This window comes from Trachurus japonicus, chromosome 23, assembly GCF_045865225.1.
Source record: "Trachurus japonicus isolate A0001 chromosome 23, Traja_1.0".
In the NCBI taxonomy this organism is placed as follows: Eukaryota; Metazoa; Chordata; class Actinopteri; order Carangiformes; family Carangidae; genus Trachurus; species Trachurus japonicus.
In genome coordinates, this window is record NC_140929.1 from 20,946,012 (window position 1) to 20,964,696 (window position 18,685).

General features: G+C 42.8%; 2 protein-coding genes across 2 annotated transcripts in view; both read right to left on the reverse strand.

Moving 5' to 3' along the window:
- net1 (neuroepithelial cell transforming 1) overlaps nucleotides 1–454 on the reverse strand; it is a 39,265-nt gene extending 38,811 nt beyond the window's left edge. Inside the window, exon 1 of the mRNA XM_085769893.1 lies at nucleotides 199–454. Coding sequence (XP_085626019.1) covers nucleotides 199–326 — 128 coding nt within the window. The 5' untranslated portion in view covers nucleotides 327–454. The remainder of the gene's footprint in view (nucleotides 1–198) is intronic.
- Nucleotides 455–596: 142 nt separating this feature from the next.
- On the reverse strand, nucleotides 597–13,347 carry rint1 (RAD50 interactor 1). The gene is made up of 15 exons (XM_085769043.1): nucleotides 13,087–13,347; nucleotides 12,267–12,392; nucleotides 11,970–12,085; nucleotides 10,706–10,879; nucleotides 10,470–10,610; nucleotides 9,617–9,806; nucleotides 9,409–9,519; nucleotides 8,225–8,450; nucleotides 7,256–7,393; nucleotides 6,227–6,321; nucleotides 4,055–4,159; nucleotides 3,214–3,434; nucleotides 2,941–3,121; nucleotides 2,608–2,726; nucleotides 597–1,421 (listed from the first exon to the last, which is right to left on the reverse strand). The coding sequence occupies exons 1-15, from the start codon at nucleotides 13,321–13,323 to the stop codon at nucleotides 1,208–1,210; spliced, it is 2,394 nt and encodes a 797-aa protein (XP_085625169.1). The 5' UTR covers nucleotides 13,324–13,347; the 3' UTR covers nucleotides 597–1,207.
- Nucleotides 13,348–18,685: the final 5,338 nt, after the last annotated feature.

The window sequence follows — 18,685 nt, forward strand, 5'->3', positions numbered from 1 at the left end:
TTGGACCATTTAGCATTAAGCTAACTGCAGTGACGTACCGAGCTAAAACACACTAGCTGCTGTTAGCTTATCAATAACTGCTGTTCAGGGTTAATAGCCAATAATGGCGTGTAGCCGCGGTTATGTTGGTGTTATTGTTTTTTGATACTGCAGTTTTAAGGGCTTGGTTCAAAGCCTGACTGAGAACCGTGGGCTCACCGGCGCAGACTGCTGTTGTTGCCCTCGGGGGACGGCGGCTCATCTTCGGCTGAACACTTCCTCCTCTTCAGGCTGCGGCCGCTCGGCTGTCGCTTCAGCTGCTCCACAACCTCACCGCTCTCACCCATTTAAATGTCAGCGACGACACAGATCAGTGGTAATTACAGGTTACAGAAAGGGTTAAACACAGTAATAACAATACATGTTAGTACTACTACTGCAGACTCGTGACTATTTTTGAATATGGCGGAAATCCAAGAACTGGCCAATGAGAGCAGAGAACAGAGGAGCTCGTTTCCGGGTTATCACACCGAGGGGGCGGGGCCAGAGTAGATCTATTGTTATGATCAAACATTGAAAAATATAAGTTGGTCCCTGAATAATAATCAAAAATGGAGTCTGGGAATAACAAATTTAATTTTTTCAGCAACATATTGTACACAAATGTCGTTTATTACAAAAAAATTATGTGCAATAAAGCACTTTTTCTTTTTCTTCTTCTTCACTATGTGACTGGTGCCATTTTTAATTGCATTATGATTGTCAAAAAAGCAAATGTTGCAATTGGCCATTTGTGTTAACTTTTTTGTAATTTATGTAAAGATATTTGAAAAAGCATTTCCTTCAGTTTGCTATTATAATGTATTGCAAAAAATAAGTTACAGAGCAGCTGAACAATGGAGTATTGCAGGTCAGTTGGGTTTATTACATAATCTACAAGGACAACTGTTATATACTTGTATAGTGTTATTTACCGTTGTGGTCTTCTTAGGTCAATGAAGGTGACAGGTGAGTAGGTCCCAAAAAAATAAGTGCAAGGCATTAATGACATAGAGTGACTGTCCAGTGGTGAACACGGTCTCAACAGCCATAACTTACTGTATATAATTTACATAATTTACCTGTCTTGTTTACAAAGAAGATTAAAGCTGCTGTTACAAATGGATTAAGAAAACTCTGACCAGCACGCTCCACACTAGCAACAAACACTGTCGGGGGAGGGGAAATGTCACTGTCCAGGCCAGGAGGCTCTGAGCTTGAGGAGAATCTGCACATCACAGGGGGCCAAGCAGAAAACCCCCAACTCGTTGAGGGCAGACTCGGGTGGAGGATCCTCTATACCTCCAACGTCTCTTGTCTCCTCCTCCGACTCTTTGAGGAGATCCCTCAGCAGAATAGCAGAGCCCACGTTCAGGCACAGGATGATACAGGCCTCCTTAACGCTGTGGAGAGAGGAGAGAGCAGAAAGACAAAACTAGTCAGAATGCTGGTTCTCCTCATTTATCTCTGTCTTCACTTGTCTTAATGTTTTAGGGATACAACACATTAGTATGAAAATTATCTGCCTGATTAATATTTTCTTTCAGTGTTTTTCTTCCACAAAACATTTAGGAGTTAACTATGTCCCTCACTAAAAATCCACATTCTACATTTTCTTGTTTCAATAGTCCCATACGTCCCAAACATAGGGAACAACATCAGACGCACATATAACTGAGCCTGATGACTCTGTCTTGACCTTAGAGACAGTGTTTGACAGCTCAAGGTGCTGGTGAATCTAATCCCAATATTCAATCTCAGCCAACTGTTTCTAATGCTGCGTTTGAGTTGGAACTCAGATTTTTCCGACTTCCAACTTGAAAAAGTGCAATCGAACGCCACCTGAAGAAAAAAGTCCCGACTACGCTGCGGCCCGCGCATCAGTTGTCTGATGTCACACAACAATCTGCAGCCAGGCAGAACCAACGTACAACATCAATTAAATGCATTTAAATGCCCAAATACATTAAAGCATTCTTTTTTTTAATTGTTTTTGTGCCCTTTGTAATGTTTTTATGCCTGACGTAAAGCACTGAATGCATAGTTTGTTCCGGTCCGCCATGTTTTTGGTTATTCTGTAAACAACAGTGTGGTGATAACCAAGCATGGTCATCCATCGTTAACAGAACCATCTTGATTATATGAGTTTTATTTTCTTCTAAACGGAGCAACAGGCATGAGATTAAATTAAATTAGCAACTGCAAATAGGCAAATCTTTCAATAGGAGGTAATAAAACCCATAACGTTGGAATAATTTTGGTTTCAGACACATGCCTCTTTTTATCATCATTCATGAGAAGAGGTAAAAAAATATATTTTATTCCAACTTTATGGGCAACAGTGTATTTACACATTATCACTATAACCAATGACCTTATTGTGTGAATTTGTTGTACTTTTTTCATACTTATTATATATACAATATTTCTATTGTTATTTGTCATTATACAGTATTTGCATAAATCTGAGACGTCCTATGATGACAGGGACACGAGGATCATCCACTATTTAGTCGTGGATTTCTGTGTTCCAAGGATGAGGAGACTGAGAACGGTGTTATACACACACACACACACACACACACTTACTGTTTAAAGAAGTTCTCAGGTCTTTTGCAGTAGTGACCAAACAGAGGAAACAGGTTTCTGGTCATGTCGAACTGAAGCTGAGCCGCTCCACCGTCACTGAAATGGTTGGACAGGATCACCTGCCGGAGACACGGGGACATGTACTGAGCTGACTGTACCAGGTTGCTAGGTGACCACACATAACATAACATAACAGCTGTTTGATAACAAACATTACGAGGGAACGAGCAGAGCAGTTACGCAGGTGTGGTTTTTGCTTCCCTGCACCTGTTTGAGGTTTTTCAATGTATTTGCAGTTTTAAATAGTGCATGTGCCACCGAATCACGTCTTACATCCTGGTAGAGGAAGTTGTCGAGTCTCTCCGCCAGGCCCTGCCAGGCCAGCTGGAACAGAGAAAGACTCAGGACCTGATGAAGGTTCAACAGTCTGTCCCTCACGCACAGCATCATGGGACATGCTGAACTGGACAGGGACATGGTGGACTGGTCGTGCTGGGACGGTAGAGACAACCACCTGGAGAAGAGAGAACAGGTGACTGTTGGTGTTTATTCTTCTATAAATATAAAAGTCCACAGGAAGCAGAACAGAAACCTGCCCCGTCTCACCTGTCTTGGCCGTATGGTTTGGCCTTTTGCATGATTTCTCTCATGGTCCACTCCAGCAGCCTCCCCATCATGTCTCCTCTCAGTCGGTCCAGCAGAGCCAGCAGACCCTCGAACAGAGAGCCCTCCAGAGACGCCAGGCGGCCCACCTCCATCTGCCCCAGCTCGCCCAGCACCGCCTCGTCGCCCAGGGAAACGGCCGCCTGCTGCAGCTGCAGGAAGAACTGAGGACAGAGGACCAAGGAAGTGTCAGGTACCAAAAACAGACATTTAATCCCTGATCAGATTCGCATCAGATTCTGTATCAAATCATGATTCCACCAATTTTCCTTTAAAAGAGACATATTCTGCCTCTTTTCCACAAATTAAAATAGTTCCCAGGTGTCTCAAAGACATGTCTGTGACATGCTTTGATCAAAATACCTCAAGGATAAAACATCACAGCTCTTTTCATCCTCTCAAAACAGCCCTGTTCAGAACGGCTGGTTTCAGTGCCTGTCCCTTTAAATGCAAATGAACCACTGCTTGCCCCACCCCTTCTACTGGTACCAGGTAGGGGTGGGATTATGCAAATTTGAAAACTAGTTACATCACTGGAAGACAACTGAGGGAACAGCTCATACAACCACATGGATTTCAACCTAAGGAGTCTGCACATTACAGATTTATTTGTCAATTCTCACATTTTGGGGGCCGGAAGGCAAAACAAACACCCAAATATATGTTGAAGAGTCTTCAAATATGTCCCCTTTAATTAAAAAAAAAAACAACAACTCACAAATGACCCAAATGACCCAAACAACAGAAATGAATAAATAAAATAAACTGAATTAACTCCACACACCACATTGTCTCCCCAGTCTCCCAGTATGGTGGATATGTAGTTGACAGCATTGAGGATGGCACAGTAACGGGCACCGAGGGGACAGCGAGACTCCTCCTTCATCACCTGGTGACAGAAAAAAAGAAAAATCTAATTCAACTACGTCTGTTTCATTCATTTCCTCTCATGCTTTCTCTCTTCAAAAATAATTAGACAAAGAATGAGAAGAAACAACAGAGACAAAATAAACACAAAAGCTGTAGGCAGAAATGAACAATCATTACTCATCCCACAAAGGGCCGTCGTGGCTGCAGGTTTTTGTTCCAACCAAGCAGCAGCAGCAGCACACCAGACCTGACTCATTTAATCAACTGGTCTCAGTCTTCAGACAGATGACTGGTCAAAGTGTGTTGGAACAAAAACCTGCAGCCACAGCGGCCCTTGGTGGAATGACTTGCCCATCCCTATCATCAGTATTATATTATCATATCCGTAAATCAAGCAGGTTAAAAGTCTCATTTAGATTAAAATCCCTTCTTCAAGCTGAGCGTGCAGAACACAAAAAGTACTAACAGATAAATACAACTGACAGCCAAATCGACCTCTGTGTACATTTCAGAGCAGACATATTGATTGTGAGAACTTGTTCCTCGATTCGTAAAGACTTAAATTCCCTCACAGTAATAGACTCTGACAATGTCAGGCTCTTCAGTAAATCAGATGGATTAAAGCTCTTACAGCTGCACAATTAAGCAGCAGATGAATTAAACAGTTTCCCTCGCAATTCTGCCACAAACAGGCTTGAAACTGTCAGAGAGGAGATGAATCTCTCTCTCATTTTCTCAGTACTCCTGGGGCCGTATTCACAAAGCCTTTTATCTTACCGCTAGGAGTGCTCCTAACTCGCACTAAAAGTTTTTACGTAGGAGTTTTTTCTTAAAAGCTATTCACAAAGCCGCTGAGACCTACTCTTACTAAGGATAAATCACTAAGAGCAAACTAAGAGTCACGCCCCTGGTGACGCCCCGTTGCTATGGATTACGTCAATTCTCGTGCACGAATTCAAGGCGCTCAACACGGTGATTGGTTGTTGAGTGCCGGCGGCGCCCCCCCTCCCCTCCCCTCCCCTCCCCTCCCTCCCTCCTCCTCCTCGCCGCCGGCCGCTCCGCTCCACTTTTTTTTTTTTTTCTTGCCGTCAGGTCCGACGGGGCTTTTTAGATTGCTTCGAGTCCAAACCACTGTCTCTGCTGCTCAGTTGGGCTCTGAACTTTCTGTCTTTCGCTCTGCCATCTGCATCTTTCTGCTACAGTTTTTGTCGCGTCTCACTTTCTGCAGTGTGACGCTGTGCAAATGCAATGAGGGTCAGTGCGTCCACTCGCAAAGCAGCCGCTGGTTTTTTTTCTTCCCACATTTTAATATTATTTTTCACATTCGTTGACAGCCCTATATGGTGATCATAATGATGAGAAAAGAAAATGCATTACCCACATTTGTGGCCTATAGCAGGATTTGAACCCAGACTAACAATAAGTTTGGTTTACTGGGGGAGCAGCCTTATCACATGAGCTATTACTACTAACAGATGTGTGTGTCTAGCGTACCCACCAACCTTTTAAAAATATTTTTGGCTCACATCAGCACGACTGCATCGTAGCAGTCGCAGTTACCTCGGTCCGACCGTTGTGACGCCTATATTAGACAGTCCGTCACCGTCACTACTCCCGTTTTATAGCGAAAATGTTGGTGATGACCCAAAAAAAAAAAAAAAAACACCGACAAAAAGGCACGTTGGGCATCAAAGGGCAAAGGGGCAGGTGCTCCAGCACCCGCCTCTGCAGCAATTTGCAGTCCTCCATACATTTGCCTGGCTGCAGCCATTTGCGATTCTTTGTGAATAGGTCTTACTGAGTTAGGAGTCCTCACGAGGACTTCTAAGCTCTCCCAGACTTAGGAGCTACTTTTAGGCATAAAATACTTTGTGAATTACTCTTATTTTAAAAAACTAGGAGTCCTAAATTTAAGACTGACACGCCCACTTTTTTTAGGAGTTGCTCCTAAATTCGGCCCTTAGGAGCTACTTTTAACCTTAAGATTCTTTGTGAATACGGCCCCTGAGCTCTGCTCTTCCCTCCTTCTTCAGCAGTGCCACTGAAAGCCTCACCATCTTTCATCTCATCACTCCGTCGTCATTACCTGGGTCAGTCGGATGCGGAAGTCATCCACCAGTTCTCTCTGCAGCCCCAGGAACTTGAGCTGAGCAGAAGGACAGGGTAAACCCCGGTACCGCTCTGAGAGGAAGAGGACAAGAAGAAGAAAGAAGAAGAAAACACCAGATTCAAACATGGTTTATATTCTCTGACAGTAAACGTTACATCCTGTGTGGCTTTAACTGCCCTGTGAAGTCTGACCAGTGGTAAAGCTGTGGTGTAATGTTTTTATGATGCATGCACACACTCCAGTTCATAAAGATCCATTCTGGCGATTCCCAGCCTTTTTTGACTTGTGACCCCATTATGACATCACTAATTTCTGGCGACCCCGCGATCACGTGACTGCACGTGATCACGGCCGTCAATCATGCGCCAGCTACGATATTTTTATTTGCTGCATTTTATTTGATCTCGATTTATATTCAAGAAAGTGAAAGTATAGAATACAGTTGTTTAAGATTGTGTGTGGTGTTTTTAATCACAATTTCAAAAAGAATAAAAATTAGTTTAAAAATATTTTTACAAGTAATTTTTTTATTAATTCCTAGACATTTCAAGCGACCCCATGTGAATTTCAGTCGACTCAACGTGGGGTCCCAACCCTAAGGTTGAAAAACACTGCCCTACTCACATAGCTATAGTTGGCTTCTAAATGAAAGGTTTTTTCTATTTGACCATCAAAAATGTCGATATGAGGCAAAGTCTCTGAGCAAAGTTTCCAACATGTTGTGCATTTTATGAGAGCAAAGTGAACCCAAATCTCTCCCAATGCATCATGGGTGTTGTGCGAGTGTATACTGTAAGTGATGGATAAAGTATTAGAGTAAAGCACAGACGGGTCAACAAGGCTAGGAAAACTACTTATAAGTGCAGATCATTTATCCACAGCTTGTCTTGTGTGACAGTAATGCTCCTAATGAAAGCTTGTGAATAAAGGGGACTTGTGAAGTTTATTACCTGATGCACATGTTTTGACACGTTTCCATAAAGGCAAAGTGACAGTGTTACTGACCTGTGACGACCTGCAGCAGAGTCATGAAGGTCTCAGCGCAGTCTGGAGCCTTCAGTTCATCCATGTCACTGATGTCTTTGTACTGAGAGCTCCACGCTCCCTCGGCAGACAGCATGGCGTCCATCTTCTCCACGGCCACTGTGTACACAGAGGAGCGCAGGGTTAGAATAACACAATACCTAAACAAGGTACTTGTAGCATGTTTGCATTGTATTTTATAAAACTCCTTTTACTGTGTGATCAGCTCGTGAAGTGAAGAGGCTGCAGACAGAAATCAGTGACAGTTTGTATTTTAAAGCATTATGTTTAAAGGGATAGTTCAACATTTTGGCAAATTGGCCCATTGCCATAATCCCTATAGTCATAGCAGTAGGTTCGTTACCTTTAATTGTCGGTGCAAGCTATTTTTAGAACGGTGGAGCAGAGCCGTGAGCTGCTCAGAGCTACGCTACGGAAGCTAATGGGATTTCTTGGTTTCCCTCATCAAACTCATCAAATACAAAATCCAACAACTCCAAAACGCTCTGGTGGACAAGTTGTGACCTGCACATTCACCACGCTATGAGATAATAACAGAACGTTACGAGGCAAATGCAGAGACTGCTTGCCGAAAAACTGCCCCCGACAGGAACGTGCATAAGCCGTTTTGCTAAATGTTGTACTATCCCTTTAATATAAAGACGAATGTTAGTCAACTGCAATTATTGCCAAATATGGTCACAGTCCAGAGTCACAGCACTGAATAATGGCCAGACGTGGTTTTACAGGACATTATGAGGTCACAATGACCTTTCACCTTTTTATGCTTTTAGACATTAAATTGTGTGATAGTCTATGAATTTGTGTGTTATGGACAAGAACATGTTCTGTCTTTGACCTTACACCAGGAAATTGTCATCAGTTCATCCTTTGACTAATAACCACACAGCGTATGAACTCAGTTAACTGGCCTTGCACTCAACGACTTACTCTTCCTCTCCACGGTGAGCCACTTCTGCAGCACGGCGTCGTCCAGCAGGAGGTGCAGCAGGCCGGGCAGCACCGCCGGGTAGTTCTGGTTGCTCCGCAGCTCCTTCTCAAACTGCAGCACCTCCTCCACCAAGTGGCAGAACAGCATGTCGTCATACAGCAGCCTGGAGGCATCGCTGGCCACTTTGTCCTGGACCAGACACAACAGGCCACGACACAGCTCCACCTACACACACACACACACACACAGAGACACACACAGACACACACACAGACAGAGGGTTAGGAGAGAGACAGAGCAGGGAGACACAGAGGGACACACACGTACATTTAGTCTGCTTGACTTAATTTTTGTTCGGTCTTTCACCAGATGAATTTATATTCAAATACACAGTCATGTTAATTTTCACTTTTCAAAGCTATTAGACACTTCAACCTCAACACATCACTACAGCCGTATACTGTACCACATATGACAGTAGTGGACAAATCCAACTGACAAAACAGAGCTGATCATCATATCTGCAGTGGGCAGCTTCTGGGCTCCTTATTTAATCATTAAGAGGAGAATAATCAGAACTACATATAATATAGCTACATTAGTTACATTAGTAGATACAGCATCTATGATAGAATCTACATATGAAGTATCAAAACAGACAAAAAAAATCATAGATATTCTTGATCAAATCCAAAATAATATACATTAAAGAGACTCCAAGAAGTTTGCTTTTGGTTATTAAAGAGTCTCATATTAATGTGGATGAATCTATATTACCTACACTTGTTAATGGGTCCATTTTCGTTAAATATATCGTTTTATCTTTATAGTTATTTTGATATTATTATTTAGTGGTCGACCCAGACTTCCTAGTTTAGTTAACACCGCTGGATCACTAGTTGGCATCGTTTATGGTCGGGACTACGACGGTATCTGATTCTTTAAACCTCCGACTTTCATTCTTGATTAATGAAAACATTCTTGGCAAATGTTTTCGCTTTCGTCCGTCTTGCACCTGTCCAAGTATTTCACCGTGCGCGTGGAGGCTCATGGGAACCGGTATTTTTTACATGTCCTCTCATTAGTACCAAGAATATAACACAGTGGTCTGGCCTGGATCACATCTGATTGAAAAAAGACCCATTTGAAAGTCAGACAGTCATTATGGAGCAGTATTTATTACCCTGGCATTGATGGTGGCTCCGGCTCGCTCCAGAATCGGCTGGATCTTCTCCTCCATGAAGGTGGAGCTGTTCCCCATCCACATGAGAACCTGTGTGAGGTACCACTCAGGCTGCAAGAAGCACAGACAGGGGACGAGTTGGAGCGTCTGTGATATCACTCCACTTAGCACCATTTCTGTGTGTTTGTGTGCTTTCTGTGTGAGAGACCTTGCTGAGGGAGTTGGTCTGTCGGTTCCCGTAGAAGTGGTATTTGAACCTCTTGCTGAGCGGCAGCAGCATGATCTGGATGGGCAAACAGAGGGGAGGAGCGGGGGAGGAAGGTGTGGCTGCTGACGGAGGCTGCGTGGATGGAGCTCCCTGAGCAGAGGCCAAAGCCTTCTGAGATATGAGGTCATCGCTGTCAGGGGACGTTAAAGAAACTTCAGAAGGTCATGACACTTTGCTGAGACACTTTATATGTATCTCAAGTTTTTCCCACTGCTCTCCATCGTCTTTGAGATGTTTCTACACCTTGGGCAAACTAAGCAATCTGGGAGAGGAGTTTTGGTAAAAAAAAAAAAAAAAAGTTGAGAATGCTAAGTGGAGCTGCTTCAGAGTAGCTTTTCTGAAGCAGTTAGCACAATATCAAATAAAGGATATATAAAATGCCAATGATAATGGTAACGATTGTTAAAGCAGAAGTAAGCAGAATATTTGTGTTAATATAAGTCTTAAATAGTTATATCTTCCGACAGCAATCACTTCTATAGAGTGTTTGGTCTGAAACACGGGTCTGTCAGTCACTCTGCTCTGCTCTGAGCCCAGGAGAAAACTTTCCTTGTATCCTACAACCTTTATCCAATGAGGAGAGAGAACGGCATAAAGGGGCGGTCCTCTCTGTGTGTGCAGCCAAGGGATGCACACACAGGCGCGTGAATGTGGTGACGTAGGGACGGGGTAGTGACTCCATCTGCTGACAAGAAGTTAACCAAAATGACCAGATCGCTTACTTCTGCTTTAATTTCTGCCTAATATCTACAGACCAAACATCAGATGTGCAGAAGCTCAACGTGAAGGATACGAGGTCTGCAGGGCCAGGAGCTGAGCCACCAGCAGCTCCAGCTGACTGCTGATCTCCTGGCCGTTGGCGGTGGGCGTCAGCGACTGAGTCGGGGGGGAGATGATCGGCCAGTGGAGCTGAGTCAATACTTTCTCAAAATCACTGGGGGGAAGAATTGAAGAGGTGATGGTGAACTCAAGGTAAGGACACACACAGTCTACATGTGAGTAAACCAAAGCCCTGCACGGAGGTTTCACCTGGTCAGTCGGTCTTTGATGATCTTGTGCCAGAAGTGAAGCGTTTCTCGGAGGAAGTCCCGGAGGTGAGAGCAGCCAGACTGGCTCAGGCCGGTGTCGAGCGAGGCCATGCTGTCTACCGCCCTGATGGCCTCCCAGACACTGCTGGTCATCAGACACTGCTGGACCGCAGCACTGTGGGCAAACAACACGTTACTGCTTCTGTCAGCCCACAGCAGACTGAAGGAAGGGAGACTGCTTCTTTTAAAGGTCATAGTAAACTCAGCATGTCTCACTGCCCTTTCTCTGCTGGGCTTCGGAAAGAGATAGTGCTGAACTGACTGCCCTGCTTAAAGTGATGAATGATCTGCTGGGATTAGATCCCAGTGTCCTAGTTTACTGGAGCACCTCCAACAATGGAGGGGGCCACCTCAGGTTCACTTTCACATTGGGTTCATTCTGGTTCTTTCTTGGTGTGGCCACGTCACGGTCTTCCTGTGTGAAGATGACGTGCAGAATTTGTTCTCCAGCCTCTCTGGGTCTCTCTGTAGGTCATCTCCAGGAATTATGGGAGTTTTCATTGATATACTCTGTCTTTTAGGCCAAAACTTGACCTCAAATGCTGGATGGCCCGGAACTTGAAGCTTAAAGGGATAGTTCAACATTTTGGGAAATTTGCCCATTGCCATAATCCCTATAGTTTTAGGAGTAGGTTCGTTACCTTTAATTGTTGGTGCAAGCTATTTTTAGAACGGCGGAGCAGAGCCGCGAGCTCCTCAGAGCTACGCTACGGAGGCTAATGGGATTGAATTGATGAGGGAAACCATGAAATCCCATTAGCCTCCATAGTAAGGACTATGGCGATGGGCCAATTTGCCAAAATGTTGAATCCTATCCCTTTAAACTTTAAAACATCTGGGCTTTCGCTACCAAAATATATCAAAACAGGGGTTGGAGTCAGAGTTCACTTTCAAATTTTTGAGTCAGGGTTACTTTTTTTTTGTCATTTTACATGACATTCTTAAAATTAAATCTTTAATGTTTTAAACTGTTTTCATTTCCTGTCCTTCATTTTTTATTTTGTCTTGCAAAGCACTTTGTAGCTGTGTGTAGAAAGATGCTACATAAATAAAGCGTATTATATCATTTTAAATGGGGGTGATGCAGGTGGCCAAATAGCTTTGCATTTAGGAAGATAGAAGCGAAGATGTTGAACAGACCTATGAAGAATCTCTGAAACTTCTGCAATGTGCAAGATAAATTCATTGTCTGTTCACCACAGTACCTGAGTTCTTCTATATGTTGAAGGCAGCGGAGGTATTTCATGTGTCTCTCTATGGTGTCGACCTGATTTAGCGTCTGGCCAAGATTATCCATCCAAGGCTGAGCCCCCTGCAGGTGCTGCAAGACACAAATCATTAACCAAGACAAACAACTGCTGAGGGTGATAAGAGAGAGGAAACTGGACTTCTGGTTTCACCTCTCTGTTCAATGACATTACAGGAACATTTGGTGATGAATCTTATTAAACAGAGCAGATCTACTTTTTCCCTCAGTTTCTGTGGGTGGTGTGTGTCTCTACCTGCTGCAGCGTGTTGGAGATGAGCCTCTCTTTCTGCTGCAGGTCCTCCAGGGAACATCTGGCCTCCTCGGCAGCAGACAGAGCTTCAGAGACTTTAGGAGGCACCGAGTTGGACACGGTCAGAACCTGGAAGACAGAAAATACAGAGTCACTGCTCATGTTCTTAACGCTCCTGTTTGTCCTCCTGGGTCAAATTGACTCTATCTGTTCCCTTCCTCCATCCTTCCATCCTTCCACCCTTCTTCCTTCCTTGACCCTAGGACAACAGGTGGGTTAAAAAGCTATTAGCTAATACTTAAATACTAACACTTTCCTGCTAGGAAAAAAAAATAAAGACACATATTTACTGGGTTGCACTTTTTACATTCTTGGGGGTCTGTAAAATGTATTTGTTTCACATGAATTCCTAGTAGGAAGAGCTATGTGAGAGTGAGAGCACTGTGGGCACTGAGGAGGATGTTAAATGAATGGCTGAGCAGAGCAGCATTTTACATGAACCACCACACTGTCGTGAATGCAGCATCGCCAAATAAGACTGCTGAATAACACTACTGAATATATTTGCAACTAAAGAGCACATTGTCCAAACAGTTAGGCAACACGTGCAAAATCCTCATAGTGGGATTCTATGAGCTACATCTGGATATAACAATGTTCTCACTGTGTCTCTATGTGAATGTGACAGTGGAAAAAAACACCACGGAGCACCAAAGACTCATTCTAGTCCATCAACATGAACTCCTCCGCTGCAGGCTGCAGGTCTATGGCTGCAGGCTGCAGGTCTATGGCTGCAGGCTGCTGCCCCTCATAGACATATCACCTGTTCCTCCAGCAGCTTGTTCTCCTCCCTCAGCTTCTTCAGCAGGTTGCCCACATTCTTCAGGGATTTCACGTCGTTGCCGACTTCTTTCTCCAGGAAATCCACCACAAAGTCCTGCAGAGGGTCCGGGTCCAAGGAAACCGGTTCGTCATCCGAGCTGCGGACGGGACTGGAAGGAGGTTGTGCCAGTTTGGTCCCAGTTTGCTCCGCTGCTGCTGCTGCGCTGAGCGCCGCCATCTTTGTTTCGCCACCGCTGTCAACAAACTTCCGAGGAACGGAAAAGGGGGAGACGCTCGTTTTATTTCTCTGGGCGTGACGAGCGGGCGGAGACACGGCTGGTTACGTGGCATGGTCCATACGGGTCCACAGCAGTAAAGTGTGCTCACATTTTAATTTACGCCGCGTCCATCTGTGGTTTCAAACGAAGTGAAGTCAATACCCGCGCCTCGCTTTGTTCTGTTCGTTAAAACGCAGGATGCTGTGTTAGAGCTCCGCCGCCAGCTCTGTCCCGTGGGACACGCCGAGCAGCGAAACAAGGACACCTTTCTGTAGCCGAGTTAGCACGAGAGTCCACGTACACGTCATAGACCACACGTCCACAATGATACGTCATACTTGCAAAAAAAAAAAAACCGTCATACTTGCATGTATTTTTTTCAGTTTCCTCCATCAGAAAAAAACTTTATTTAGTCGAATCAAAGTAATTAGTACTTACTACTAATTACTAATCTACTTATATTTTCTATCACTGCGTTTAAATGGTTGTATCATACAAAATGACAAGGCAAACATATACATTCCTACATACATCGGGGTCATGCGTTCCCACAGCCCTATGTTCCCACAGCCTTATGTTCCCACATTTCTAACTTTTGTTGTCACTGAAAATTAGGCCCTATGTTCCTACAGCCCTTTGGTCCCACCATTGGTTGGGTTTAGGCAATTAAGAAAGGAGTTGGTTAAGTTTAGTAAAAAGCCCCGGTAGAGGCTAGACAGGCCAGATAGATAGAGTCCAGATAGGTAGAGAGAGTCCAGTGGGAACATAGGGCTGAGGGAACATAAGGCTGTGGGAACAGGCATGGACCCACCCCATACATCATAGAATGCATGTAGGCTACGAGAAAAAACCCAAGCGTGTGTGTATGTTAAGAATAAGAATGTATGAGTTCAAAGTTTCCAAATCAAAATCTGGTTCAAAGTTGAAGAAATGTTTCTTTTTGTAGCATATAACAGAGATGGCCAAACCTACACAGCCATCTCTAGACAAATAAAGCTTTGCCTGAAGAACCAGATGAGTAGGCCTATTACCTCTGTTATCTCTGTTACATTTTGAGGCTACATTTCTGAAATCATTATCATTATCTCACACCAAAAACCGGCCACATCTGAAAGGGGTTTTGCTTTTAGATATTTCATTACAGACAATAACCCATGGCCAAAATAGTCATACACTTTTGTGCGTGTGTGTGGTCATGTTCTGTTGACAAAGTCGTGACAAGCAGAGGGCGGAGCAGCATTTGTTGAAAGTTCATGAATGCCATGGTGAATAATGCTTTATATTAACAATTCCTGATCTTTGATGCATGACCAAACAAGTGCATTTGACAAGCAGCCCTTGACTCAGCTTCCCCCATTCTGAAATCACTCATACTGCACGCATTATTCTTCACATGAACCAATGGAAATAAATAATAGAATATTATCTCATTTTCTTCAACTTCTTTTCTCCCTGAACATTAAGGAACAGTAATGCCTGTAGTTGGTCTTTAACTCTGTAAAAGTCACCACATGACACTGATAAAGAGGCCGCTAATTTGATTAATACATTTTTTTTTTTAATGAGTTCCCAAAATGACAGTAGGTACTGATGGCAGTGAAGGTTGAGAACTGAATCTCTATGTTTTTAGACAAAAAAAAAAATTCACATGAAAGACATAAAATCTTCATGTAGTAGTTTTGGTTACTGGTCAATCTTCACAGACAAAGTTAGTTAAATGGGAGCAAAAGGCCAAAGTGTGGGAGTGTGCTGGCCCATGGGCATGTACAGTCACCCTGTTACTCTGCAGGTCAGTCTGAATATGACAACACGAGGCCATCTGCCCAACAACACTACGCTCCTGTGTCTACGTCTGTGTGTGTGTGTGTGTGTAAGGACGTGCAGCAGAGTCACGTGGAGCATCAGCCCCTCGTCACCTCTGAGGTTTTCATTAACCAAATCTTTTAACCAAATCTTGAGGGTGACACCTACAGCGGTGCATTGTCATCACTGTCCCAGACAAACCTGCTGACCAAAAACTCCTGTTTTAAACTGATCTTTGAACAACAGTGTCAGACTCAATGCAGAGAGTAGCTACTACAGTTGTAGGCCACAGAATTTATTTTATATTTAATTACATCCATCTGTGAAATGGTTCATTTGATTGACTGACTGCAGATTGTTCAACTCATTTCGATACTAGCAGCCACATCTACTGTATGTTGTGCTGATGTCATCATAATCAGCCAGATCATCTTTATGTGTGTGGTTGCCTTACTGTTATAGATGATGAAATTATTACCAGATCATCAATTAAACATAGGTAGGCTTTTTCTAGACTTGAAAGCAAAGAGCTGTTAATGTTAGCTATGTAGAAATAGCAACAGTAAAACACTGGAAATGAAGTTAGGGACGGATTGTTAAAATGATGACAAACAATTATGGAGCAGAATAAAATCCACTGTAAATCACGCGTATGATTGAGATTTACATGGCTGCTAGCATGTTAATTGTATAGGCCCTACAGTAAAATTATAATTATTAAACATTTGCACACCTGCACTTTGTACATTACATTGCATTGCACAATTGTTCATTCTGCATTAACTGTGTAAATATGTTTTATGTCTTTATAAAGATTATGTTAGGCCTATTATTTCGTTTTTTTCTCTTAATACTAGGCCTATTAGCCTAAGTTATTTTATTTTATTTCTTATAAGTTATCTTATCTTTATTTATTTTTTAAATCCTATTCTATTGGAGCTGCTGTGACACCATCATGTGAGCATCAACAACACTCGTGCTCTGTTTGCTATGGTTGATAAGCTTACAACCCCCCCAAAAGAGATAGCTTCAGAACTCTTTTCCACAGAAAAATGCAATGAATTTGCTTACTTCTTCAATGAAAAAATCAAATCCATAAGGCTAAATATCAACACAAATCAGCAAAATAATACAATGATGCAATCCCTAAAATCACCTCGGAATAAATCAACGGTAATGTCAGAGTTTAATACAGTCGACCAAAAAACCTTAGAAGAAACAGTTCAGCATCTTAAAACATCGACATGTTGTCTTGACACAATACCTTCTGACTTTTTTAAAACTATTATAAGCTCTGTCCAAACAGATCTGCAACAAATAATAAATTGCTCACTTCAATCAGGCACGTTTCCTAAACCCCTGAAAGTAGCTGCCATCAAGCCACTCTTAAAAAAGAAAACACTGAATACTACCATTTTAACCAATTACAGACCCATCTCAAATCTTCCCTTTATAGCCAAGATCGTTGAGAAAGTGGTTTTTAATCAACTCAGCAACTTCTTGAACTCCAGTGGACTCTTCGACAAATTTCAATCAGGCTTCCGACCTCACCACAGTACAGAAACAGCTCTTATTAGAGTGTTAAATGACATAAGGTTGAACACTGACTCAGGCAAGGTGTCAGTTCTGGTCATGTTGGATCTCAGTGCTGCGTTTGACACTGTGGATCACAGTATACTGCTGGACAGGTTGGAAACCTGGGCAGGACTCAGCGGGACAGTCCTAAAATGGTTCAGGTCCTACTTAGAGGAACGGAGTTATTTTGTGACCATTGGTAGTTATCAATCCGATCGAGTGGCTATGACGTGTGGAGTTCCTCAGGGGTCAGTCCTTGGACCCCTTCTGTTTAACCTGTATATGCTGCCTTTGGGTCAAATTCTACAGAACTCTAATGTCAACTATCATAGTTATGCAGATGACACACAGATATATCTTGCACTGTCTCCAGATGACTGCAGTCCAATAGAGTCATTATGTCACTGTTTAGAGCAAGTCAAAAATTGGATGAGCCAAAATTTCCTTCAGTTAAATCAAGAAAAAACTGAGATCATTGTTTTTGGAAATAAAGAGAAGAGGGTTGCTGTCAGTAAACACCTTGAGTCACTGTCTTTAGAAACTAAAGACCAAGTCCGAAACCTTGGCGTGCTGATAGACTCAGATCTGACCTTCAACAGCCATATCAAATCAGTCACCAAATCAGCCTTTTATCAACTTAAGAACATATCCAGAATTAAGGGTTTTATGTCCCAAACTGATCAGGAGAAGCTGGTTCATGCTTTTATCTCCAGTAGACTTGACTACTGTAACGGTCTTCTGACTGGTCTCCCCCCAAAAAAGCATCAAACAGCTGCAGCTCATTCAGAACGCTGCAGCTCGAGTTTTAACCAGAACAAAGAGATCAGATCACATCAGCCCAGTTCTTAAGACCTTACATTGGCTCCCAGTCAGCTACAGAATAGATTTTAAAGTTCTGCTACTGGTTTACAAATCACTGAATGGTTTAGGTCCAGAATACATGAATGACATGTTAGTAGAGTATAAACCCAGTAGAGCTCTGAGATCTACTGACTCAGGTCAGATAGTGGAGCTCAGAGTTCAGACCAGACATGGTGAAGCAGCATTTAGCTGTTATGCTGCAACAACTGGAACAAACTACCAGCAGAACTGAGATCAGCCCCAACTGTCAGCACTTTTAAATCCAGGTTAAAAACATTTCTCTTTTCACGTGCTTATAGCTGAGAACTTAAAACTTTATCTATTTTCTTTTATTTTACTTTTATTTGCTCTTGCTTTTAACTCTGTTTTCAGTGTTTTGTTTGTTTTTATTCTGTCTTATGCTTCTTCTTTTTTTTCTTTTTTTTTTTAATGTTTTGTCTTTATGTAAAGCACATTGAGTTGCCTTGGTATGAAATGCGCTATATAAATAAAGATGCCTTGCCTTGCCTTGCCATCATTTACTGCAAAGGATTAATACTATTCTATAGCTTCAGGTTTCAGACCTTTGGGCTGTAATTTCCCAGCTTGGGATCAATAAAGTCTGTCTGTCTGTCTGTCTGTCTGTCTGTCTGTCTGTCTGTCTGTCTGTCTGTCTGTCTGTCTGTCTGTCTGTCTGTCTGTCTGTCTGTCTGTCTGTCTGTCTATCTATCTATCTATCTATCTATCTATCTATCTATCTATCTATCTATCTATCTATCTATCTATCTAGTGGTCTAGTAACTATAACTATTACCACTGCTACTGCCAGTAACATTAAAACATCTACTAATATAATGTCAATAGAGTTTGTGATATCTTTTCAAAACACATCAGGCACAGTTGCTGTCCTATAATAACCTTATATGAGCTATCCAATGAAACCTGACCAACACAGAGAAAGTAAGTCAACAGCTTATAGCGGAAATGAAACGATCTACTCCACATCTGCTTGACGTCATTCAACTGGCTCTACTGCTGCCCCGTGGTGTCATTGTAAGTGTCTATGCAGCTCAGTCATCAGGCCACACTTCTCTTCCTGTTAGT

Coding starts and splice junctions, on each gene's coding strand:
- rint1 (XM_085769043.1), bottom strand. CDS start 13,323: ATGGCGGCGCTCAGCGCAGCAGCAGCAGCGGAGCAAACTGGGACCAAA. Junction 12,393..13,086: donor ACAAGCTGCTGGAGGAACAG/GTGATATGTCTA, acceptor TCTGTCTTCCAG/GTTCTGACCGTGTCCAACTC. Junction 8,451..9,408: donor GAGCCACCATCAATGCCAGG/GTAATAAATACT, acceptor GTGTGTGTGTAG/GTGGAGCTGTGTCGTGGCCT.